Source organism: Falco rusticolus, chromosome 6 (assembly GCF_015220075.1).
Source record: "Falco rusticolus isolate bFalRus1 chromosome 6, bFalRus1.pri, whole genome shotgun sequence".
In the NCBI taxonomy this organism is placed as follows: Eukaryota; Metazoa; Chordata; class Aves; order Falconiformes; family Falconidae; genus Falco; species Falco rusticolus.
Window position 1 is genome coordinate 1,867,010 of NC_051192.1, and position 26,952 is coordinate 1,893,961.

Here is a 26,952-nt window from a genome sequence, read left to right on the forward strand (position 1 = left end):
AATCAGACAGACACTTTGCCAATGAGAATTAACAGAAGTGGTGAGGTTTTAGAAAAACCCGGACACAAAATGGGGAAGATGAACCTGCATGGCTCACTGGCTTTAATTCAGTGCTGGTGTAGCCGGACTGTTAGCTTTCATGGAGCCGCAAAAACATGTTAGGACTCCCTGGTAGGAGCACTGCTGTACCAGTGCAAAGCCCACAGGATCCAGCCTCACAGCCCCGTGGGCAAAGTCAGCACCAGGGTGCAAGGAAGCGTGATGCCAGGGTAGCTCCTCCCTGCAGAAACCCACGTGGCCAGCACTGAGCTGAACTGAATGAGTCTTGCTGGATCCCAGTTAAGCAGCTTCATTTTTTTCTAATTTTAAGATGATGGGGGATGTGCCTGCTTTGAAACTGAACTGTTAGTCAAGAATTGGCTGGAATGGACAAAGAGGACACATTTAAAAAAACTAATTTAAGCAAAAATGGTCTCCAGAAAATCCAAGCCAGTTGCACCGTGGACGTTTCAAAACAAACCCAACAGAAAAAACCCTGAAGATTATTATTTGCAGTATAACGACTGGAGCTGCAAAACTTACTGCAGGACTAATACCCACAACACAAAGGTTTACTTAGGTAAGCACAAAGATGCTCTTCAGTCAAGTATTTCTGCAACTGTGCTTAACTGCACTGAAACACAACGTAACCCGCCCTTTCAAACCTCAGGTATGGAAACATCCGCCATGAGTTCCCAGCACTTGCTGCCACCATTTTGCCCAAGATATTCTAGCCCCTAACAAAACAAAAATAAAAAATCCCTCTACCCTGAAACACACTAGAACAAGTCAAACTTTAATTCACACTCCAGCAAAATGCCTTGGCAACCATCTTTTAAGAGGTACCAGTCACACCTCATGTCCTTTCAATGACTGAATACTACAACTCTGTGATGTAAAATTATGACTGCAGGGTAAAAATTCGTTTAAAACACAGAGGTGAAACTCTTTTTTCCAAGTATCCGTGTTTTACTGTATAAAAAAGTACTAAAATATGGTTTGCCAGCATACCTGTGCAAAAAAATCACTTTATCTCCATGACCCCAACAAGGACTATGAAAACAATATAAAACCTGGCAGTACAGGTTTGTAATTTAGTTAACAAATGTGTTTTTTTTTTAAATTAAAAGTATGAACTTGAAAATGTTAAAGAGCTCTAAACCTGTAATTCTATCCAATAGTAGCAAGCAGTAACTGTATCGTTACAACTGTACCTATAATCACTGGGGATACTGACTTAGATTAAAGGCACCAATTTATTACTTCACAGCACCATTAAGGTGCTTTCGTTTCTTGCTATAACTAGAATCAAATTACATTGTTTTCTGCATATAGCATAGCAAGATGAGGAAAAATTTTGTATATGGGTAATCTGAGTAGTTTTCTTACTATTTTATATGGAATCAGTGATTCTGCGACATGACTCAATTTAAAGTTATCTGTTCAAAAGCAAATTCCACCAGCTGTCATGCACAATACCAAAGTAACAAATTCGGATTTAAAAATAAGATACAAATTATTTAGTTAAAAAGAGACATACTAATTATTTAGAAAAACGTGATACTGATTTAGAAGTTAATATAATCTTAAAATAAATCAGTTCCTTAACTCACTTGACAACTATGGCATTCTTGTTCAGAACAAAGCAAGAACATCCATTTGGTATTTCTTGGAAAAAGCTGACTTATTTGTGTATGCCATCAATTTAGATTTTTTTAAAAAATTGTTTGTTTTTAGAAACACAACATTCTACTCAGAAGTTTTATCAAGATCTCCATCTTCCCACTGCACGTTATTTCTCCAGACATGCTATACACAGGGGCCACTGTGAGACTCGGGAACAACTGTACTGGGCTTCTCAACTGCACTTGCATCTCTGGTGGGGACGGTGACTCAGGTCACACTTAACTCACCTTTCTGAACCCTTAATATCCAAAGCAGAGGGGACATTCCCCACTCACATCGTTATTTTTAACTCTGCCATAGAAACCAACTAAGCATTATTCATACAAATTACTTTTTGGAGACAAAATGAATATTTACCTGCAAAGATGTTCCACATCTGAGTGTAGTTTTAAAATAATGGCACATTCTTAGGACATCACATATACCAAGCACGACAACAGAACTGCACTCTGCTGACATTGTACGTAGGTCACTTGATTGCAAAACACAAGTAATTCTGACTGATGCTGTCACAGAGTTGTAGAAGTACACTCATTATCATCCAGTTAAATACAAATGTGACTCAGTCAAGCGCTGTGCACCATATTCAAGTGGTTGAGAGTAGGAACAGTAAAGAAGAAAGGAAGTGTGCTGAAGCGCCTGAAGATGGACCATCTAAGCTAAAAGAAAAAGACTTAACATGCTCTAACAACTTTCCTCCCAGTAGATTATTAGCTCTTTTTAAAGAAAAAATAATTTTTGGGGTATTCTTTTAGAATACTTCTTCTGAAATCTTTTCTACAACATTTGTGAGGTTTTTCCCAAGCCAGCTGGAAGGGGTGTTAGAAAGGGAGCTCATCAGAACAGACACACAGCATCTGTATAAAGTTCTGAACACTCATGTTACAGTTACTGAGTAACAACCATGCTTTTATTACACAAGCTGGGAACCACCAGGTTGCAGGAACCACATAACCTCCAAAAAACCAACCCCTCTCCCACCACCAACTTATAAAACTAAGTATACAGCTCCTCACGTAGCTGATGCAAGTCTCGGAGCCGATTTAACATATATTACTTCTGCTAGCAACATTCCACAGCTGCAGCTTTGCATACAACACTTTTAAACTGTATATGACAGTTATGATAGCTTATTTTACATCAGCTAAAAGGGTTCCACTGTATTAATACTCTTCCATATCACAGAGGATCTTGTCCAGTGCAGTGGCATCTCCCATGTGGAGCTCTAAGCATCCACTGCTAACAGAAGCAGCCAGTGCAGGACCTTGGACTCACCAATTCCCATCACTGTAGCAAACACAGGCAAAAAAACCAATAGCAACAGCAGACTGGGCAGCACCTTCCCTTTATTCCTTCCCTTCCCGACTTCAGCAGTTCACAGAACTTCACTTCTCAGTTGGATGGAGCAAGAGGCAGCACCCCCTGGCCGCTGTCAATACAGCTCTCCACAAGGGCGGACCTGGCTGAACACATTCCATCTGACCAACTGTCAACCTCAGACCACATTTAGTAACTTTGCACTGGCTTTTGCTTGCAAAGCTTCTTCCAGCACAAGCACAGGTTGGAGGCTGACTTATTTGACACATGCTGCATATTCCTGTAACACCACAAGCCTAGGTCAGTCACTAAAGACACAGGCCCAGAGTGGAGCTGTATAGCAAGAACTGGGTCTCTGCGGTGCTGCATACATGAGGATTGCAGACCACCACTTGGAAACCATCTCCCAGCTCCGGGCTACAAGCCCTGCAAGGTGGAGGTCCAGCCACTGTTTGGCTTTCACCTCTGCACCCCTAAAACACCTGTAAACAAGAATGGAGTACGAAGCATCTAGACATTAAAAGTTCATGTCCTCCCACTGCAAAAAAAACCCTGTCTCTGGCACATGCATGAGTCACACTGCTTACGCCACAACTTACATTTTGTAACTTTTGCACTACGCCCTCTAAGAATGAACAAAGGTAAAACAAACTCCTTCAGCCAACATAACGTGCCCAGGACATTCTAGCTCTACTTGCATTTTACTAATTCCCCAGATGGTTACGTACCGGAAACTGTGAATGCCTTGAAGCTCTTGCTGTAACACCTCCTGTGTTGTGGCTATTAAGTCCAAAGCTCCAACAAACTCAGAAGTGGATAGCAGCAACTGTACTGTGGGCTGTGTTTGGTGTACAGTAGCCATTAATTTCAGTTTATTGTATGCTTTTATACAGTTATTTCTGGTGAGCGACAGTCTTAAAACTCGAAGCGATCCTTCACACATTACTTTATCAATTTTGGAGATTTTCTCTCTAAGTAATTTTACAGCCTGGGAAGTTTTCCTGAGGTAGTCCTGCAACTCATGCTGAGAGGTCATTGCATGAAAAAATGCTTCTGAGCGCAGAGAAATCTGATGAGCAATATTGACTTCCACAATGTCCAGATAATGGCTCAGCTAGAAAAAGGAGGAAGGAGGAAAAATGAACAGTGTTGTTATGACTTAGCAAGTTTATCCTCACGCAAATACACTATCAGGGTATTTGTCTTACTGTATCACAGGGAAATTTTGCTAATAAAAATTAAAATCCTTTGTCAGATTAGCAAACAAATAACTGCTCATTGTGGTTTGATCATCTGATTTCAAATGAACTCCAAGTCACTCTGGGAAGGCTGACTTGGTGCCACTCCTGCTTGAAAACTACAAGGTAGAAAAGCAAATAATTTTAAAATACCCAAGCTTTTGTATCCCATGGCTGCACACTGGCCTTTAACCAGGAGACAGCTCTGGACACTGGCTTGCAAATAAGAACAGTATACACATGCAAATACTCTATGTACTTCGGGTCACTGAAGCTGCTAAAGATGCAGCCCAACTATACTTGAAGAGAGACATTCCAAAGGCATGTCATCATTTAAAATGCTGTAGCATCTTCTTTGTAGATAAATCCTCAGGATATCTCTGGCTGCTGTTGGCTTTTTTGTCAACCAGCTGGAGTTCCTATTAAGCGTATTCCACGTACACCAGCACTGTGGGATTCCCAGAGATGGAATATGCCTGCATGTTTAGAACCTAAAATTCAAATTCTCTATGTCGAACAGTTACCAGACCACTGGGTTGGCCTGATTATTTGAGCTGTAAAAAGCTCTGTGTTCTGGCTTATGCTGAATATGCAAACTCAAAGGACTGAGGCATTAGGATGCTCATCTGAATGCTAATACTCAGTTGACCTGGTTTCTAAGAGGTGCCAAGCACTCAAACCTCATGCTGAATTTCAAAAGGCCCATCCAGAGATGGAAAGAGAATCAGCAGGAGAACATTTCCTTCTTATAGTTATTTCCATCCTGCATGTATTTAACACTGGGGATTTATACAATATGCAAACGCATCTTGTTTGCAATACATTTAATCAAAAACATCCTCCATACACCTAGCCCACAGGAAAAGCTGAGGCAGACTGTGACACAGGGATCAGAAAAAGGGTTATGATGATAATTTTCTTATGTGATTGTACCGACCAGATGCCCTGGGTCCCTTCACTATGCTAAGTGAGGTAGAACAAACAGAACAAAATGATAGTACCTGCCTCAAAGAGCTTACAGTCCCAATGTAGGGCAAGACATGGAAGGAGGTAAGGAAGAGAAAAACGTTAGGGGGAAATTGTTCAAGTAGATCAGCAGCAGTCCAAAAGCACTAACAGCCTAAGTATGTGTGCTTAAGGCAAGGTTTTCAAAATCCTGTTGAAAAATGATGCCTGGAGCTAAGGATAATTATGGCAGCAGGGTTCCTATTTACACGTGCTAAGTGTAAACCTCATGCAGTTCAGAGCCTTTAAAGAGTAAAAGAAAAAGTTTGGGCCCATTTCAGTAATATGATTCAGTATAATAATTTGTCATACATGTGGCTTTGGAGGCAACAGAACTGTTTTATACTACTTAGGTATTTGTACGACCCCTCCAAAGAAGCATAGCTCACGGATATTTGAAGCTTTATTTTCACTCCACTGCATTGAAGGGGGCTCTGGGTCTCCTTCGCTCGAAGTCTATGTTGAGTGCCCATTCTGCTGCTGCCGGGCACACTTTGTCAGTTCAAAGCATACGCCAGACACTGCTTTTTCATCTTCAGACAGCAACTGCCACAAACTCCAAGGAAGTATTCCTCCAACTTTACGTGTGGAGGACAACACAATGAACAATCCAGTTAGCCTCCCACAGAGCCTGCCTCTTCCTCCTGACCTGGCAGGAGAGCAGGAAGACTAATTCCTGGAAATTTGAAAACACCTTCTGGAGGATCTCATCTTAATTTTTCTTAAGGCCACCACTTTCTTTTTTAATTTCCCCACACACCACTGCTAGTTCCCAGAGGCTTCAGTAGGTTAAATAGAAAAGAAAATTAAGGTCAGAAAACAGACTCTGAAATCATGTAGATGTTTTAGAAGCATGTTATGGGTATCTGTACCGTAAAAATGATCACTATGAGATTTTCTACAGTACAACTAACAAAATACTTAAAAAAGACTAAGTAAAGACTTCTGTTTCCAATATGAAAGAAAAAGCTCTGCTTTCTTGCTCTGCAATGTACTCAGGTCCTTTGTGAAATCCAAAAGTGGATCAGTGAAGATGACACGACAACAAAAGGTAAGAGGAAGCTCCTGACATACAAAAACCTTAGGATTTAGTATTTCTTTTAGCACAGAAACCACAGTGCCTTGAATCTGGAGTTTTCCTGAGATGTGATAAAGCAATAGTCTTAAACAGTGTACAACCTCTAGCTTTCCCTTCTCATTGAATTGCTCTTCCTCCTTAACATCAGCTCCAAATCTCTAAAGTTCTCAATATATTCCTGCTCCACTAAGTTTTAGCGGTCCTGAAGAACCAGTTATTATGCCATATACAGATTCCTTTTTTCCAGATTTGACAGATTTATTTAGCAGGGGAAAAAAGTTCTCTTTCAGTAAGATGCTTCCTGCATTGATTACTAACAATCTGCAGCCTGACGTAAAATGAAAGATAAAGCCCACAAGAGTGATGTCTCGACAAATACAGAACAGCAGCAGTGAAGTTTCTTTGTAATAACTAACAGCTGCGATGGGTAGCAACACCTTCTATCAAAGTTGTACCTTTTCTTGAAGTAACTTTGAGGAAGCTGCGTCACGATTTCCTTTTCCACCAGCAGTACTAAAATGAGACCATGGTAAAACGGCATTAAATGTTAAGGAATCTTCCAAGGCAAAATCTGGTTTCATAAAAATCTGAAACAGAAAAACAAAAGAAATAAATGTGCCTCCCTCACCCCTACATCTTCCTCCCCAGTTAGACACACACCCTGTCCCATGAAACTAACAGGAACCTTATTTGTTGATTTTCAAAACCCAAATTTTCATTTATCTAGGCAAACAAATTAATTCGAGACCTTACAACCAATTTACTTTACACCTTACAAGTTTATATGATCTTCCTAAAAGTGGAAAGCACAGCTCCAAAATTACCTAAGTTATTGAGCACTCAAGATGATCTAAACATCCTGAGTGTGAAAACACAGGCAGCATTAAACTGCAGGTGGGTCCCCTAAAGGAGCAGAGCAAACGTTCTTCAATAGCAGGGGCATCCTACTGCCAACCTGCTCATTTCTGGGGCCACGGCTTCTACCAGACTGAGGATCCAGCCAGCTGCAAGGGCTCAGCAAGTGGGAGCCAACACAGCCTCAAGCTGACCTGCTTCAGCGCAACACAGCAAATGTGCTGGTCACAGACGGTCAGTAACATGTAACTTTAACTATACATCTCAGAGAACTATTAATCAAAAATTCTCTCTGATAACATTATTTTTACTTGACAAAAAAATGGTACAAAACTTGAGCTTCCAGGCACACAATAGTACCCTTTTCCCTGTATTTATGAAGTGCACTTTTAAAAGGTTCAACATAGGCTATAGCATCTCACCACACTCAAACATTCTTGTTTCCTGGCCTTTAAACATTGCAGTGACAGCTATTCAAGTAACAGCCTACATGACTGGCACAGAGATGCTGACCCACATTAACACTCTGACTTCTTAATGTACCTAGAATAAACTGTTCAGACTAAAATGAAATCTGGAGTTGTGTCATTTTGTCAACCTGTTACAAAAACCCCCACATCATATATGCTGCAAACACATAAGCAAGAGGGCTATGCCCAAGGATTCAAGGAGTTAAACCTAACGCTAAGTTGTACACTATGCAATATTCAAGCTTCTATCAAACTCTTCAGTCTCCCTTTCCTCCTGGAAAACAGGGTAGCTCATTTTACCCAGCTCTGAGGTTATAACTGTTAAAGACTAAAAAACTAATGGCATTTGTATTCTACTTTAAGAGAAAAATCAAGACCATGGGAAACAACAACAACAAAAGAACGAAAAAGCACATTGTTCTTAGTCTTTTTAAATTCTGAGCACTGCAGATCCTCTTGAGAATCAGCTCAAGTAATCGGCTTGGACAAAATTTCTACAGAGAAGAGAGTACATTCATATATACAAGACTACATGAGAGAAATCCTTATAAAAGTTTAAAGTGCACAGGAATCATACCTTAGGTACTTGTTCCAGATCTGTCCTGGATTTATCTACAATTAAACAAAACACAAGCAGTCATTCATGGGCAAACAACAGAAAACCAATTACCTTGAACACTATTAAACCCTATGAGGAAGTTTTCAAGACAAGACGCCAGGTTCCTCACAGGGGGCAAACAAGGTTATAAATGGAAACAAAATGTTCTGACTGAAGACAAGGAAAACCTTTTTCACCATGAGGACAATCAAGCATTGGAGCAGGCTGCCCAGAGGGGCTAGGTACTCTCCACTCTTGGAGGTTTTCAAGGCCCAACTGGATAAAGCCCTAAACGGCTTGGCCTGACCTCACAGCTGAACTGGCTTTGAGATGGCAGTTGCAGTAAAGACCTTCTGAAGTCCCTTCCAATCTAAAATATGAAATATTCTGATTCTTTGAAACACTCCATTGCCCTTTGTAGTTTAGGTCTCGCGCTCAGAGTATTCAAAGGTGCTCGCACCTGGCTGCTTTGACAGCAAAACCAGTCACACTAAGCAATCTACTTAGTGCTTCACATTCCTTAATGCGCTGTTCAAACAATTGGCAAGGGCTGGTAAGGTCCCTCTAACATCACCCCGGTTTTAATGTTCCAGACAGAAGTTGTCCATATAATCACTTCTGCACAGCACTTGGAGAACAGATACACAAAGGCTGGCAAGAAGGATGAACAAGGGCTCAGGACAGTCCCCAGCACACTGAGCAAGTAGCACAAGTGAAGCGCTGCTTCTGAAGTAAGCTGACCTGACAATTGCATTGGGTGAGACAGCTGAGCTGGGAAAAAGAGATGCATCACTGTACACCAGCAGAACTGGAAGAAAAGGCAAATTCGGAATTTTGAGATTTAGCCAGAATCCCTTTTTCCTCCCCTACTCATTAACTTAGTGTGCATTATAAAGAGGGGCCACATTGGAGGCCAAAAAAGGTGAGGAATTTAAAAGCAACAAGCCCATACCTTATGCGGACACTTGTGTGTCAAATAAAATTGTGTGACACTTGTGTCCGTGACAAAAATGCTAAAGTGCTACATCAGCATTATCTCCCACATTTCTCTCACTTCCCTCGTTCTTATTTTATTTAGTTTTTACTTTATTTGTACTGAAGTACAAAAGGCAACCTAGGAATCATCCTGCTGTCCTCAGTCTTTGGACAGACCAGCTCCTACAGAAGTAAAAGGCCAAGTCTTGTTGGCTGGAGTCGAGAGGAAGACAGGCACATCAGCAAAAGAAACTACAGAAAACAAAGAGTTTCAGTTTACCAAATGAAGCTTCTACTAGAAACTGTTCATCTACCCAAGAAGCTCCCAGTTACTTTGGTGACACAGGAATTCAATTTTTGAAAACAAAAGACTCTTTCAAAATGGATTAAGCTAAGTCTGAAGAAGGAACTTCTGTTTTGCAGTATGCATGACAAACAGACTCATTCAGGAACAGCTATTCCAAAATAACACCAATCACAGAGAAAACCTACAGAAGGGCTTCCTTTTGCACAGAGAGGAAGAAAGCTGACTGAAAGAACTCAGATCAAAAGTAAACTACTGAATGCTTCTTGCTGCATTACCTGTAGCCATATAGACAAGCCTGATCAAACAGTGATTGGCAAATGAACCCTTTTACGCTAACATTTTTGAGAAAATAAATATTAAAAGTTTGCTCCAGGCTATGACTGTTTCTTTTCCTTCTCCTTGTCTTATCTTTTTCCTTTTGCAAGAGCTCTTGTCTTCCTTTGTCCAGTTTCATATTAGCTGACCCATTTCCATAAAATCTTGAAATTCAGTCTTGCTACAGCTGTCGACACCAAAAGAATTTACCACGTAGTCTTTGCTAACAGTAATCAGAGAAATACTAAGCAGAGAACTGGCCAGAGTGGAAATTCATGAAGTTCAACACAGGAAAAGGCAAAGTCCTCCCGTGGAGAGGAATAACCCCAGGTACCATTACACGATAGGGTCTAGCGGCTAGAACCTCTGCAGAGAGGAACCTGGGGTCCTGGCAGGTGACAAACTGACCAGGAGCCAGCAGTGCACTGTTGTGGCAAAGCACCCTGGGTTGCTTTAGGCCGAGCACTGCCAGCAAGCTGAGGGAAGGTGCTTCTCCCTCTCTACTCGGCACTGGTGAGACATGCAGAGCAGTATGCCCAGTCCTGAGCTCCCCAGTACAAGAGACCTAGGCATACTGGTGTGAGTCCATGAAGGGCCACAAAGATGACTAAGAGACCAGGGCATTTTTCACAGGTCTAGAGGCTGAGAGGACCAGGATTGTCCAGCCTGAAAAAGCTCAGCAGGAGATATCACTGTTTTTAAATATCTAACGAGGGGGTGTAAAGATGACAGAGCAGGCTCTTCTCAGTGCTGCCCAGTGACAGGACAAGAGGCAACCGGCAAAAACTGATACATCAAAAATTCCATCTTAACATAAGGAAACACTTTTACTGTGAGGGTGGTCTAACACAGAAACAGGTTGCTCAAAGTAGTCGGGTAATCTCCATCTGTGGATAAGTACAAAACCCAACCAGACATTGTTCTACCACAGGCGACCCTAACGGAGCCAGCAGTTTGGACTAGACTGTCTTGAGATGTCACTTCCCACCTCAGCCATTCCATGATCCTCATGGCAGTGAGACAGTAATGGCCCAGCGCTGCCATTCTTCATTGCAAAGTCAACAGCTGCCAGAAATTTGATGCAACAGTCTCAATGGATCTTAAATAAAAGGAAGTTAAAGAAAACACTGCCAGGGACATAATGACCTGCCATGAATGCAAACACGCCAAGGAATAGTTTAAGAGTAGGTATCACAAGCATTCTGACCTATAAAATATCAGCAGTAGTCAACAATACTTCCAGTCAACCATGCCTGGGTTTTCAATTATTGTTACAAAGAAATCATCAGCAGCTATTATTGCACATGAAGCCCTCGAGCAAGTAAAGGAGAAGATCAGTATGCTATAGCATTCATTATTGAATGCTATAACATACCGATACAAGAAGAAATTACTTTTTAACGACTAAAGGAAGGCTGTGGCTGTACCATGGGTGTGTAATGACAGAGTCCTGTCGAAGGTATCTTTAGGAGTACAAATATTCTTGCATCTTTCGTGAACCTTCTCTCTCTGTAAAAGAGAAAATATATTAAAGAATTATTCTGAGGCTTAAAAAAAAAAAAATTTTTATTTGAAACAGAACATTCAGAACATTTTCAGTGAAACCTAACTGCATTATGCCAAATAATTCTGACAAATTCACAACAGTGGGGTTTTTTCCTCTTAAAAGCTCAGATGATGTTTTTACAGGTGAAAGATACAAAAAATTTCACCCTGTATTTGGTATGTTGGGGGTTTTCTGTATCTTTACACCACAAGAGAAAATGAACACAGAAGTTATTGAAGAAGTGTAATAACTTCTCTACATAATGAGGTATATTCACAGATCAATCATAATTACATATCCAAACATTTATTTGCTGTCTAATCCAGAAATCACACTACCACACAACGAGCACTCTTTCATTGACAAATTAAATTGGAACAAGGTAGAAACTGCTTCCACATCATACTAATGAGTACCTTGCTGAAACCATCTTTTCACCATGCTGAGCTTCAAATTTTATCTACAGGTGTAAACACCACCAGAGACTGTAGTGGTGAGAATTAAAGAACACCAATGTTCGCTAAATCTCTGTTAGAAGCTACATGTCAGTTCTCTCTTCCCAAAAATCTTTCATTTAGCAGTCACTGCATTACACACAAATTTTAATGGATGAGCTCTTAAAACATTTTAAATGTTGAATATGTGAACTAATGGTAATAGTTCAGTTACAGATAATTTACTCTCACATTCTTTAACCATGACTTACACAAGTAACATTTCCTGCAGCCAATTCTGTACCAGAAAAAAAAAGTTACAAACCAAGGAAGCAGAAAACAGTGGGAGACTTCTACATGTTCTTTCAGTTAAAAAAAAAATACAATAATACTACATACTTACTGACACCTGTATTTTAAGAGTTTGTAGAAGTCTCCTACTGGTCCTGCTGTCCTTAGATGTAGCTTAAGCTTCCCTGTTATGAAAGAAATTATTGAGATAATAGGCCTATTTATAGTTTAAGAACTTCACATATAAATGTTTAAATTAGATGCTCTTAATAAAAATCTCCAATCCTTGCAGCACATAGTCATGTTTTATATTTGATCCAAAGGTCTGAAAATGCTATGTTGCAGTGTGGAGCCCGATCATCAAGCAATCCTTACAGAGAAAGAATTCATAATCAGAACGAAAAAATACGAACGTAAGCCCTGGTGCAGGTTCAGTATTCAGAAACACAAATGAAAAAAATATTAAATTGCCTAGAGAATTCAGACAGCATTTTCCACACTACAGATACTGAGATTATAAAACAAGAAATGCCTAATTAAGAGTCAACAAGCACTGAAGAGCAAATTAATTTTCAGCTAACTGTATGATGGACTACTAGCAGGGACAATCTCTAATTACAAGAAGGATCTCAAATTTCTTTCTGGCCCCTAGTACTACATACACCTAATTTTGGGTTCTTACCGGAGTAATTTCCTGTTGGTATAATGCAAAATGTTCCTTGGTGATCTGTGGGAGGTAGAATGAAGGCGTGACTTCAGTGTCCACAAAGTCCACTCCCCATGTTTTTGTAAAGAAATCAGATTCCCTTTTTGCTAACCTAGGATCATTTAGTGCTGCTGGGAGATTGACTTTGGAATGATAAATAGTCCATCGGTGCTGATCCGCAACTAGAGATGGGCTGTCACATAAATTATTGGGATCGCCTGCAGCACAAAAGACAAGACAGTTTGTTAAGGTGAGAAACCACAAGGTATATTTTTGCTAAAATATGGTTCTTAAGCAAACAATGTTTGCACAATTACACAATGGATCAGAATTACTTATGCAAAAGACACCCGATACTCTCACTCTGTATAACACTTCAACTTGCACTTCTTCTATCAGATTAACCAATACAAGTTTTGAACACGGTAGTATACTCACTCATTAAATATGTTTAGCTCAGCAACATTAGCTTCTACTGAAGAGAAAAAAAATTCTAACCACAAACATATTTTTAATAATCTGAACTTGATCGGAATGACAACTGATACTCATTAGCATTATATTTTGCAATACTGAAGATTCGAGCCCACCTAATCCTTTTTATAAACTAAGCTTTAGGATACCACAGCAGCTGCAACTGTGACCAAAGCCTGGTTTTATGATGGCACTAGAGACTTAAGACAGCGCTAGAGACAGGTCTTGGTCTCTTGCTTCCTACTGCAAGACAGCTGGGGTGTCTCAGAAGCAGTGCAGCTAGACTCCAAGCACGCCGGACAGGTCTGTTACAGGCTCTGACAGAATATACCCTCTTCTTGCACGTGGCATGGATCATAGGTATAATGCGAAATCACACAAGCAAGATCCCACCTATATAACGTGGACAACTGAAAACAAGCTGCAAATAGGAAGGCTGTCCCATGGCTCCGAAGGGACACTGGGAGGTATGAAGCGGAATTACAGCATACTTTGAAATAAGACTACAGCTTAGTTACACTACACTCAGCATACGAGAAAACTTGACTGAACAATTGGAAACGGGCTAAAAAAATTAACTGCATTTTCACTCTCTACACACCAACATTACCTGTAGGTTCCTTGGGACACACATCAGGCAGTGACTGCACAGGTCTAAAGTGTTTCGTGGCGTCCATTTCCTTTTTAAAGAAAGCATCACTGCTGTTTGACTGAGGCACTGGTGAAGAACTGTGGCTTGATGCCATTGCATAAAATCACCACTTGATAAAAGCTAAATAAGAAACAATATATATCAAGACTTTAATATTGAATTTCTGGTTACAGATTGTACCAAAACAATGTCACCCCATCAGCTACATAGTATTTTTTTTAACTGAAACACTTTAGCTGACACATTTCAACAGGAACAGAGGAAAGTTTATTTTAAACACAAAACTTAAAGGCAGAATGTAACTTCATAGTCTGTTTCCTCCCACACCTCTAGGTTCAGAGGATAGCTTGTTCCTGCACACAGCAATCGTATATTTTAAAAAAAAGTCTTTCAGGCACTTCTTTCTTTCTATTGCGATAACTATTGCAGCCATACTGCATACTTTCACAACAGAACCTCCTCACAGATGATACCGGGAAGCTTGGGAAGACAAACACAGAGCCTTCCACCTGCTCTGCCCTCCCACCTACTACCCTCAGGGACCGCAGGGAGATCACCTTTTCGTCTCGTCCCTACAGTGCTTCTGCTGTCCTGGGGGCTGCACTCCACAACCACAACAGCCCAGGGAGGGCACAAGGAGAGACAAATGATCTCCGTCTTCAAGAAACTGTTTCGTAGACCAACAACTAGTGGCAGTAAGACAGCCCTCAGAAAAACCACCCCATCTGCATGACGGGCTTAGGTCAGGATTGACAGCCTGACAACTTGGTGTATGACCACAGCCGAGCCCGTGCTCACCTCCATGAGGCTTCCTGCAGCTGCTCTACTCGAGACACGGCAGAGCATCCTGCGAGATGCCTGCAAAGGCCCACCACCCTCAGTGAGGTTTAACCACAGTGAATGCTGCAGTGAAAAAGGGATGGGATATTCCGTTGAGTGTTGCACTGCCTTGATGTTAGAACCCCAGCAACAGGAGGTCCACTGTTATTGCAAAGGAGGAGAACGGCAACCTATGTTTGTGATTCAGACCAGCCCAACAACAGCTACCCACAGATACAATAAACCATTAACGACTTACAGAATACAAGCATACCAGAAAAGCACACGCACATACTACACACAGAACACAGACGTCTTTTATCACTTGAATCAAGAAAACTGAGTATTCAGCTTTTCATGGCTGCCTAGTAAACTAAAGTATAGTTTATTTCAGCATAAAAACTATTCACAGAGAGAAGACAATTAAAACATAGATCAAAAAGTTCTGGATTAAGGAAAGTCCCACTAATTTTCAGTTGAATTTCAAGCTCCCAATTTGAAAATAAACAGCCTTAAAAGTTTTACACCAGGGCTGAACAACATAATGAGTTCTTTCCATCTGTAAACAAAGCTGCATTTCCATCAAAGTATCAGCTGAGTCAGTAGTCAGCTGCAGAACTAGTAGAGGTTTGTGGATTTATTAAAACATCCACATAATGTACAGCTCAAAGAGTGCCCGTTCAAAGGGACCAATCTGCATCCTTGCTTTAAGGAGAAATAAACACATCTAGCGAGATGTTAGCATTTAACTACTACCCTTAATGGACACCTAAATTACTTACTAGCCTGTGAAGGAGCACAAAAAGATAAAAGGCCTATTTTATCTTCAATCGCTGAAGCAGGCACCAAGGGATGACTGTACGTCACTGTGTCAACTTCTAACAGCATCACATATATTACAGCAAATCTCATTTGGGAAAGAAAAAAAAGTTCTACTTTTAAAACAAGGTTGGAAGTGTCCTACAAAACAGTTCTGAAGACGAGTTAAGATATGTACTATGATATATATATATATATGCATCCCAATGAATGAGACCATAGTGACTAACAAACAGGTATTCTGGCCAAAACTCTTGTCTGCTGGGTACCATTCCTGCTGTTCACTTGTGCCTCCCCCTTTCTATCTGACAACACAGCAAGACAAGGAGGATAACATGCTTCCACTGTAATTTTTAGAAGTGACTTTTAATAAAAGAGGTGAAAACAGACTGGCAGCACCCTTTCTAAAAATGCTGCACAAGGACTGAGCATCTGTCTCTCAGGTTTTCTTTGGAGGGCCTTTTCTCTTCTTTCTTATACCAGGAAAACTTAGTAGTCAAGATAGAGAATGGGAGAACTAATGGAAATCTGGAAGTAGTCAGAAAGGAAAAAGCCTCTCCAGACATCTGATAGATCTTCCTTAAGTATCATAAAGCATCAGTTTCTCTCCCCAAAAAGCCCCAAAGAAAATCTTTTCTCTATTACTCCTATTCATGTTCATATTCTTATGTTCTTCCCTTGACACTTCCAAAGCAACTTCTTTCCTCGTGAAGCTCATCCCTAATGTTTTGGCGTGGTTTTGTGAAAAATCTAGTATATGATAATGATGAAACACTATCATTTTAGCATTCTTAAAAAACACATCCAGTGCTATGTTATAACGATCAAGTCTCCTGAAGGCATACGGTAAATTTGTCTGCACTTGGAACTGCTTCAAAGTTCTGTATTTGCAGGTTTTCACCTGAAAAAGCCTCTGTAATACGAGACACAGTCTGCACTAGCCAGATGTATGAGCAACTAAGGCAATGTGTAGAAAGCACTCAAATCTTGTACTCTTGCTAGGAAGTCTTTCACTAAGCCTCCCTCCTTCCCTTATAACGAAGTGTTGCATAAAAGTATATTCCAAGACGTGGATTGTCTCAATTACATAAATCCCAGTGGAGAAAACACTAACTGCATGATGCCAGTCCAAGATTTAAAATAAGTTTAAAAGACAATTTAACACTGAATACTAGCTCCATACCTCAGCTTTTAAAAAAATCCTTGCACAGGTATTTGCATTACTTATCACAATAAAATATTCACATTACCTTCGTTCACTGACACATCTTAAAATAGAATGAAAAGAGTACAATAAAATATCGATGCAAGCAGTAACCTTCATACTGTTGAGTGGATTTCAACAAGATATAAGGATTCACAGACAGGGGCCTTCTTAAGTGGCACACAATATGATGCTGTACTAAATTATTCATAGTTAACAGCTATTCTAGTAGCCTCATAAGTCAGGAGCTTATGGATAATTAACCTCAATGAACAGCCACATTTGCACGGGAATAAACCCCACGTGTACTGCCCAAAACCAGACATTCCTCTAACTGCAGTCTTTAAATTAGCCAAGTAAGTATAGCTTCAGAGAAAGAAAGAAAACTGGACAATATTACCCAAATTAAATTTTAATTACAAAGGAGTATGTGACAAGTCTATGTGAAGACAAAAAACCTCCCTACACCTGAGCCCTTCTGGCTACGCTAACCTTGTGCACAACTAAAAAACACTGTCATTCGTTCACCAACAGAACGGCCGTTCCTCATGCGACGCTACTGAACATTTTATAGACAAATGGATCTACAACTAGCCTTCTGAGTCAGCATTTTTAAATATGCAACAACATATAAATCTGCCGATTTAAACATACCAAAAAATGAAACTCAGTGTTAACACAGAACAAAACTGCTGCAGAATATTTCAAGCCATTCAACTTTAAATGCAAGTGAAACGCAGGTAAATGTAGTTAAGTGCACAAGCTGTGCAGAATGAATTATGAAATGGTGAGTCCCCTGAGCCTCTACTCAGAAGGCCATATGTGCAGCACTGAGAATATGCAACTGTGTAACTTAATGACATCAATATTTAAATTATATACAATTAAAACTGGGTTAGACTAAGTCTGTTCTCCCCAATAATCACCATAATTTACTCACATTTTGTCTAGCAATGCATATTAAACTAACACGATAAAAAACCCAAAACTTTAGAGGTTAGATACAAGAGTAATGATGGAATCTGGAACCCAGGATTACAGCTATATTTGCAATATGCCTTCAATATATTAAATCTATTTTGTACACACTACATTAATTTCCTTAGTTTAAAAAATGACATTAAATTACACTATCACTGTAATGACTTAATATCATTGACGTTAAACATTAAAAAAAAAAATCAACCATCACAACAATCAAAATAGCTTCAGCAATTTGAATTTACAGTATTCTCACAGTCTGAACACATAAAGATTAATGTTTCATATCCACCAATCTTACAGCTTCCTCTTTAAAAAAAATTTCTTGTTCAGTAACACACTCAGCAACTATGACATGACACAGCTGTACAAAGTCCAGCATGGAATAAAACTACTGTGATGACAAATGTAATAACCACACGCTTGGATACTGTACAGTCAGCAAAGTAGAAGATCTGTGTAGTTAGTAATGTATTAATCACATTAATTTTATAAACTGTGATGACTATGCTATGACTCCTGAGTTTCTCACCTGAGGTTTCAGCAGTTAGAAGAGCACCACAACAAACAACAAAGCTTATTACTCAGAAGTAATTGCACAGGTCGGCTATAACTCTTCAGCATGTGCTTGTTTTTGTGTAATTACTAAGACCTGCATGAAGTTCTTCAGAAACTACCCTTCCGTATTCTGTGTTATTTGCACACTTTGTTTTTTCAGATGGTAAGCCTTCGCTGCTGAAACATCCGGTATTATCTCTCTACTTAAACACAGTATTAGAGAAGGTGCAAACTAAACCTCGCCTATTTATGGATATTAACTCCGTATTTTCTCATTTTTGGGCAATTTTCCATTAGCATTATCAACCAATTTTCTGTTTCCTACTTAAGGTAACAGCTTTACACAAGTTAATAATTTTTACTGGGAATTTTCATGTGAGCACATTTCAGCTTGTAAAGCCGTAATTTGTATTAACAATACAAATTAGAATTTAGGAAATGAGCACAACCCGTCCACAACAAGGTGCCTGAAGTAAGTCTCAATTTATGCACTAAAGAAACCCCTATTTCTCCTTTCTCTGTGCTCTCCCTCCCAAATTAAATCTACAACCTACTAGTAATACCTTCAACTTAAATGGGTAGTTTTGATAAGTTAGCTAGTACTACAAGGGGCACCCAGGAACATGGAGCTTCTTAGCTCCAGCTCTTCACATGATTCATAGAATCTGCTCTCCAAATTTGGCTTCCAAAATGGTGACATCTGAGAAGAGACACCAAGGACCCAGGGGAAAGAGCCCAGGGCTTCCACTGACCACACACCACCGAGCAAGTTCTCCTTTAAGTACTCCCTGTTGTCCACGACGAGCCACACTTGGACACCACTTGGTACTTTTCAAGAGGTACACAGGGCATCCCAAAGGCAAGGCAAGGAGAAGTCTCTCTGTGAACACAAGTAGCGTGCTAGAGGCCCTGCTGCTTTTCTTGGCTTTGTCTGGCAACAGCGGAGTGAAATCAAAACATTTTAAAGTACTGTGTTATGGTTACTCAACACCCTTTAGAACAGAAAACCACCAGAAGCCACCCATAAGTCATGCTAAAGCAAAATATTTCACCATTCCTATGAGTGATAAATACCTAAGATAACCTATTAAGGGGAAGAGTACCTGAAACACAACTAAAAGGGAAACACACACAAAGGTTTTCTTCCAGGACCTCAATGGCCAACATGTGCCTGTTAATGGTCTAGTACACTTACTCCGTCCTCAAAACTTTAGGTTTCCCACTCTATTATTTTACAGCTCTTTTTGCTAAATGAGCAGGATTTAACCCTGTAACAAGGAAATCATAGTATGAGCAAAGTACACTACCTTTGTAAGACAATGTGAACCAGCCAGGACTAACGTAAGCTTTCAGTTTCTTTCAACTGCCTAATTCCTTGGGCCAAAATTTCCATGTTTGCCTGTGCCCCAAGACAGACTCTTTCAGTGGGGAAGCCAAGCTTAGCTTTCAGCAGAAATGTTTAAGTGGTTTCAGAGAATGAGGTGGAGGCTGTGGAAGCTGTTCTGCTAACGCAAGCTCTTTCTGAACACCTATTTCCACCCTGGGGGTTTTAGAGTAGGAAGCAGATGAGTGTCAGGGGGACAACGAGGCAAGAGTCGGAGGAGACCTATGACTTGTCCCCACGGCAAGCCATTGACATTCGGTGCACAGTCCAACATCAAACCTCCTTACACAACTTGGAGAGGGGCCTGTGTCAGCCCAGCCCTGCTGAAAGCCTAACAAGTATACAAATCGTCACATTCATGAACACGTGTGTATTTCAGGGCCTTCTGCACATCTTTTAACAGTACCTCAAATCCCACGTTCCCACACTGAGAGTATACCTTCTCTGCAAAGTCAGCATGTGTGATGACCATCCAGATTAGCCTTGCTGGGATAAAAGCAACCTGAACAGGAACCTATACAGAAGTTATCTGCATTTCTCATCAGCCCTCCTTAGCCACATGTGCTGTTACGATCCAGCATACTTTGTAATTCCTTGGATGGCGCCGAGCTGAACCAGACTGTGCAACTTTCTCAGCAAACTGCATAATGGGAACTGTGGAAAAGCAAAAGCACTGGAACAGCTTGAAGAGTAATGCTACCACTTCCCTTAAATCGTCTCTTTCATAACGCCATCTCAAAATGCTCTCCCCAGACCAAGAAACAGGCAAGAAAGTAAGTAATCTGACTACAAAGAAGGAACAGGACAGCTGCAACCCCACTGCAAAGCACTGTGGGCAGACTATGAGGCCAGGGTAAAACAGCATCTGACTTTCATATTATTATATTTTGTACTGGTTTCTTTTGCCCTCCCCAGCTGAAGCCACCTGAAGAGCAGATTTTTTAAAAAAATATAAAACCTACAAAAAATAAAACGCTGGAAAAAAACCCACACCAAATTTCAGTTGACCTTCACTTCTTTAAATACAAGAATAAGCTCCTCTGAAAAAAATTAACCCAAAAAGCCCCATCACTGAATAACATAGTTATTTGAATGCATGTACACACAAGTTATTTAGAATAATACACAAGTGTAAACATTTTGTCAAAAATCAGAAAGCAATTTACCTCCCTACAGACAAAAGACTTTAAAATTAATATTTCAATTTTATTCAGGTACTGAATAAAACAATTAAATGAAACACCTGTGATATGCCCAACACATCAAATGCACTTCCTCCCATCTGGAAACCGAACTTCCCAATGCTAAACACTAATTTAGAATTGGAAGGCATGTTCTGTGCTGGAGGAACAGACCTTCCTACAGCTACTTAGGTCATTATGCACCAGGTTCTTCCATGCCAGGGGTAGCAGAAACATTCAGAAACAATTAACAAAGCAGTAAAGATATATGTCAGAAAATAAAAGGCCTTGTGGTTAGTTGCCCACACTATCACACAAGATGAGAGCAAAATCTCTTTGTAGTCTTTTTTTTTTTTTTTTCAGGCATCAGCATTACAGTGTGCATTATCCTCTTGGAAAATGGTGAAATATGAGCATCTCACAGCTCCACAGAGGTAGATGGAGTTGAAAAAAGATCAAGAAGCCCCAGCAGGCATTCCAGCTAGAAATCTGTCAAAAGGCAGAGACTGGAAAGCAGTGGCATTTTGAGGGAAGGCAGAACTGCACCAGCCAGAGCAGAAATTAAGACCAAGGTCCTGACTTCACGAAAGGAGTTTGACAGAAAGCTCACAGCCACTTGCATCAACCACAAGTTTCCCTGTGCAGGCTCTCCGCTTGCTATCTTCAGCAGAGTTGAGCTCAATTTGTTAATCTGAAACTAGTTTTCTAAAAATGTGGTTTTCATGACAACCATGTCTTTCCAAAGCCTTACCAAAGTCCTGAACAACTGCAAGCAGCTACAAAAGAGCCACATAAAAATATTTAAGTTTTGACATCACGCAAAAAGCTGAGACCAGGGATTATCCAAAAGCAGACACCGCAGACCTCTCAGCAAGTCTTATCAAGCGGTCTTGACACAGGAGGCCAGTCCACTAGCGGGAGGCAGTAAATCACTCTGCAGGGCAAGTACTCAGCAAACAACACCATCCAAACTGTACCTCGGTGAGCAACAGAGAATGCCACCCGTGTGTCTGTTGAGAGTTCTTGTGGTGTTTTGTTAACGCCTGCCCAACAGAATATCAAACAAAACTGATCACATCTACTCTCAGCACTTCCTTTTCATCCCTCAAACAGCCTCCATTTACAAGAAGAATAAAGATTGCTACAAACATAAAAACTGGCATGGTTATGCTACATTTAGAATGCCAAAAAATAAAAGGAAGGTCTTCCATGGCTGCTAACAACAACTGTGTAAAAATGATGGGAGCTCTCTGCCATATTGCAAACCACCAGATACGCTACTCCAACTCTAATAACCTATCTTAAACACTCCCATGTCCAAAGTGGCTCCTTTTCTTGTTTTAAGAACCAGATTAACAGTTGAAATATCGTAGCTTTTTCTCTATCCAGAGATGAGTATTTTGGAACATCTGATCAGTAAATAGTTCCACTGTTTTTGACTACCAGGGAAATATATTAAGGATTCTTTACCTTTGGAAAAGAACTCTCGGAAGCTGTTTTTTTTTTAAAACCTAGCACCTAGGTGAAGTAGGTGCAAAAAGCAAAAAGTTTTTTAAAAAATGGGGAAGACAAGATGTGCTGGTAAATACTTCTTTGGACTTGATCACATGAGGCCCCAGAAATATATATGTAGAACATCATTCATGCTCACCCTTTCTCTCTTTATGCTACATTCATAAAATAAGACGAGGAATAAACACAATTAAGTGGAAAGGGGAAAAAAAAAAAAGAGAGAAATAGAAACCAAAAGAAAATGAAGCCTCTCAACTAGAAGCATGGAAAGATGCTTGTGGCCCTTCGCTCTTCTTGAGAAACTCACAGCTCCTCATTTCCCCAGAAGTCTGAAGAAGGAAAGCAGAAGTGGTTTCTACACAGAGCCACTGCCTCAAATGAAGAAACAATACCTACACGATTCCATTTCCCAACAAACTGCCAAAGAGCAAGCCTGCGGCCTGCTTCCTCCGCTCTCTCTAGTGGCTCCTGATACTTCTCAAGCAAACAATATTCCTGTGCAACCTTGGAAATGTACATCCCCTTCTCCCCAAAGGCACAATCCCTCCACACATGCTCCGGACTGCTAACTACAGAGAAAGACAGTACTGGAGACACAGAGACCCAGGGCAGATACTATTACTGGCAAATGGGATGGGAGAGGTAGAGCTGCTTCTCAGCATGCAGCCTCCAGACCTCACTGGTGAGGCTGCCCACGCGACACACAGCAGCTTTTGCTTAGACAGCCGTAGATCTCCTGTCAATTAGTTCATTTTAGGCATTGTTCTCCTACCCAACAGAAGCACCATCCTGTGCCCAGAGGATTTCAAGGGAACTATAGCTTTTGTCTACACTACAGTTTGGGAAAGAGTCACACTGGCTCTCAGGCTAAAGTAGTAATTACTGCAGCCACTACAACAATTAACGTACTGCAGTCAGGTTTTTTACTAAGAGCATTTTTTCACAGGGCTGCAAAGCAGCTGTGGACACACAGGGCCACAGGTGCACACAAGTCTGGAGAACCTCTTCTTCAGGACTCCATCAGAGAGGGCACTGGTGAGACAGTACAGTCAACTCACCACCTGCACTTGAAAACTCTCAAAAACCCCACACATGCAAATCAGTAGTCAAGTATTTTGATGTACTTTAAAGCAGGTACTTTACACGTCTGAGATCGTCTGATGTTCTGTAACAGAAATCCTAAGTATTTAGGGAATATAAGAAAAACAGAGAAGGAAAAGAGAATCAGTAAGATACTAAGGCCCAAACCAGACAGTCAAAGAGCAAGTTCATTATTTTGTTGAGAGCGCAGGAATTCAGTATTTGACAAACACATATGGGCATTTCTCTCAGCGGGACATGCTGCGCTTGCAAAATTACGGTAAGGAAAGGTAAGAAACGATGCTTTTTATGGTAAGCAAAGGTAAGAAACGCGCACAATTTTTGGATCACGTATAAACCCAGGAACCACTTCAAGCCCAAACTGGGTTTGGAACCAGCAAATCCTTCAGCGCCCCACATGCCAGCCACCATTCACACGGGTGCGATGCCCAGCACCACGGAGGCACCCCAGCCGTCGCCTCCCGGCCCCCGCCGCTCCCGGTCCCGCGCCGGGCGCCCAGGGAAGCCGTGCGTGAGGGCCGGCCCTACCTCAGCGGGAACACGCCGGCAGTACCTCAGGGAGGCCGTCGTCATATCTCGCCCCGTCGCATCGCACGGAGAAGCGCCGGGTCTCTGGCTGGGGGCCCACCGGCGGCCTGCGGGGAAGAGCCCGCCTGAGGGAGGGCCGCGCCGGGGCGGCCCGCAGCGCCCGGCTGGAGGCTGGCCCCGCCACGGGCTCGGTGCCTCCCCGCCAGGCACCGGCACCCCGTCAGACACCGCCCGCTCCCCACCGCGGGTTACCATGGAAATGGAAAACGAAAATCTGCAGGAACGCGGGCAGCCCCCCCTCCGCCGCCCCGCGCCTCGAAGTTGGCGCCCCTTCCCTCACGCCGCCTCCCCCCGCACCGCCCCGGCCCTCACCCCGCGGAGGCCCCGGGCCGCAAAGACAAAGGGCACCCGGCAAAATTCAACTTTCCCGGCCGCTCTCGGGCAGGCCCGGGCGGAGGAGGGCAGGCACCTGCGCCGGCGGCCCCGCGGCGGGCGGCGCGGCAGCTCCCCGCGCTTGCCTACCTGCGGCGCCGGGCGGGCGGCGGGGCCTAGCGCGGCGCCGCGGCGGCGACACGTCGCTCCCCCCCGCGCAGGAAGCGGCCCGGGCGGCGGCGGCAGCGGCGGCGGGAGGGGCCGAGGCACCGCCTCAGCCCGCCGCCCGGGGGAGGAGCCGCCGCCGCGGCCGGCGGAAGGGGCTGCCCTTGCCCTGTCGGGGACTGCGCTGCCCGGCCCTCCTCGCCCCGGGGGAAGTCGGCGGGCAGAGGGGTGAGCCGCCGGGCCGGGGAGGGGGCGGGAGGCTCTGCGGCCCAGGCGCCGCCAGTTGAGGGGCCCCACAAAGACTCCGTGGCTACAGCGCCGCCACCCCGGGGAGGGAGAAGCCCCGTGAGGGACTCGCAGCCGCCCGGGAGGCCCCACGAGTGCCCCACAGCTACAGCAGGGCCCCGCCAGGGTCTGAGGACCCACCAGTGCACCACAGCCAAGTGCCACAGGCCCCACAGACAAGGTGCTGCTATCTGAGGGCTCCCACAAGTGCCCCGCAGCTACAGCACAGCTCCACCAGGGTCTGACAGGCCCCACAAGTGCCCCATGGCTGAAGTGCCACCATCCAACACGCCCCACGGACAAGGCGCTGCCATTTGAGGGCTCCCACGAGTGCCCCACAGCCGAGTGCCCCTGGAGCGCAGGGGCTCCCGTTGGTGGGCCCCAGCCAGGGGAACAGGGTATCCTTGGCACCGTGGAGGTCTCGCAGCTCTCCTCCGTGCCAGCGGTGAGCAGAGGACGGGAGCCACAGCAGCCAGTGACGGGGGCGGGTCCCACCGGCGTTGTGGCTGCGGTGGCCACACTGCACAGCAATGGGGAAATCCTTGCAGGTGGTCACGCTCCGAGGCTTCAACCAGGTGTCAGACCCAGCGATCACCTGGCTGGTAATGCCTGATCCAGCCTTACATTTTAGGCTGTAATTCTTCATCAGGTCACAAAAGATACAGAGACACATTAGGTCCTGATTAAGCAATAACAGCCTCCTGCCTGATCATGTCTTAAAACATGCTTAAATTCTCAGCCGTAGTCCTGCAGCAGTCAACAAAAGGTATCAAAACACAGGGAGGCGCTGATTAATTAATAGCAGTAATTCCATTTGTGTTAACAAGCAGAGGCACGTGAGCACATGGCTATGGGCCACATAAATGCACGTATGTGGAAACCCACAAATTCACACCCGGGCTTGCAGCTCGCTAACTCATTCCTGTGCCTGCCCCAGCACTGACACCAGTCAGACTAGCATCACTCCAGCTGGGCTGAAGATGGTGTTTTGCTCCTCGGTAGTCAATGTTGACAGCCATTTGTTAGGTACAATTTGTTTTGTGGAATCTGGACCAATAAATACCAGTAGGATCACGTGCCTGGCATTCACAGGGACTCTTCAATGGCTTCCCTGGGAGATGTGTCTGACCTGACCCGTGTCCACCATGTGGCTTGGGATGCTCCTTCGTCAGACAGTGGACTCCTGTCTTCAGCTTTTCTCTTGTTGCTAATGTACTAACAGCAACAGAAAGCTGCTGACACCTCTAACGACCGTGTGCCAGTTGCTGGTGCAGCAGGCTGGGCTTTTTTGCAAGAGGAGGAATGAGTTGCAGGTGCAGAAGAGAGAAATACATACGTACACACATAAGATAAATAGCAGGAAGAAAATACATGAGAATTGTGGAGGCACTTTGCTCCCCATGCAGCCCTGCACTAAGGACATTATATGCTTTGCTCTAGACACCGTCTTGGGGAGGCTGCATGTTGTGGCTGCAGTATCCCATTTCATTCCTCCCATCAGACTTGGTTTGCAACATGGCAAAAGGCTGCATCAGACTAAAAATATGCACTAGCATCGCTACCCCAGGTTCTGAAAGGTTTATCCGAAAGGATAACCAGAGTCAGTACATTTAAAGCACAGACCCATCAGTAAGCCAGCTGGGGTACATCCCACAGAGAGGCTGCGGTTTCAGGTGCATGGATGTTGTGCTCAGAGGGTGAACTCCACGCCTCTGTCTCACTTCAAGGCTGTGTTTTGCTGCTGCTTTGCCTCCAGCAGCAAGGCTGCCACAAGTAGTCACACCTGTGTACTGCTGCTGGTGTCGCACACCTGGGCTGCCATTCCCAGTGGGACCACTCTCCCACCTCGCAATAGCGTGGACGTGAGCATTAGGCCGAGTCATGGCTTTTAGACCCAGGCATGGAACCCCCTGGGTCACAGCTATTTGTGGGACCTGCTGTCCCACCCAACCTGCAGGTATCTTCTTGTGGGGAGCTCGAGTCAGCTGTTAGCTCTGCAGACCTTAGGAACTGTGGAAAGGAACACCCAAGAGAACTAGGTGGGAAGATTTCATTAG

The 26,952-nt window shown here is 43.0% G+C and overlaps 1 protein-coding gene across 5 annotated transcripts in view; it reads right to left on the minus strand.

The window, feature by feature from the left end:
• The window catches only part of VPS54 (VPS54 subunit of GARP complex), a 53,449-nt gene extending 28,770 nt beyond the window's left edge, over nucleotides 1-24,679 (minus strand). Inside the window, exons 1-9 of one of the 5 annotated variants that reach the window (XM_037390868.1) lie at nucleotides 24,596-24,679; nucleotides 24,074-24,180; nucleotides 13,945-14,106; nucleotides 12,973-13,078; nucleotides 12,837-12,881; nucleotides 11,311-11,392; nucleotides 8,266-8,300; nucleotides 6,819-6,876; nucleotides 3,771-4,156 (exon numbers count right to left, since the gene is read on the minus strand). In XM_037390868.1, coding sequence (XP_037246765.1) covers nucleotides 3,771-4,156; nucleotides 6,819-6,876; nucleotides 8,266-8,300; nucleotides 11,311-11,392; nucleotides 12,837-12,881; nucleotides 12,973-13,078; nucleotides 13,945-14,080 — 848 coding nt within the window. In that variant the 5' untranslated portion in view covers nucleotides 14,081-14,106; nucleotides 24,074-24,180; nucleotides 24,596-24,679. Of the gene's footprint in view, nucleotides 1-3,770; nucleotides 4,157-6,818; nucleotides 6,951-8,265; nucleotides 8,301-11,277; nucleotides 11,393-12,836; nucleotides 13,079-13,944; nucleotides 14,107-24,073; nucleotides 24,181-24,595 lie in introns of those variants that run through there. The other 4 variants (XM_037390866.1, XM_037390865.1, XM_037390867.1 and 1 more) reach the window with 4 other exon arrangements.
• Between the last annotated feature and the right edge of the window lie 2,273 nt (nucleotides 24,680-26,952).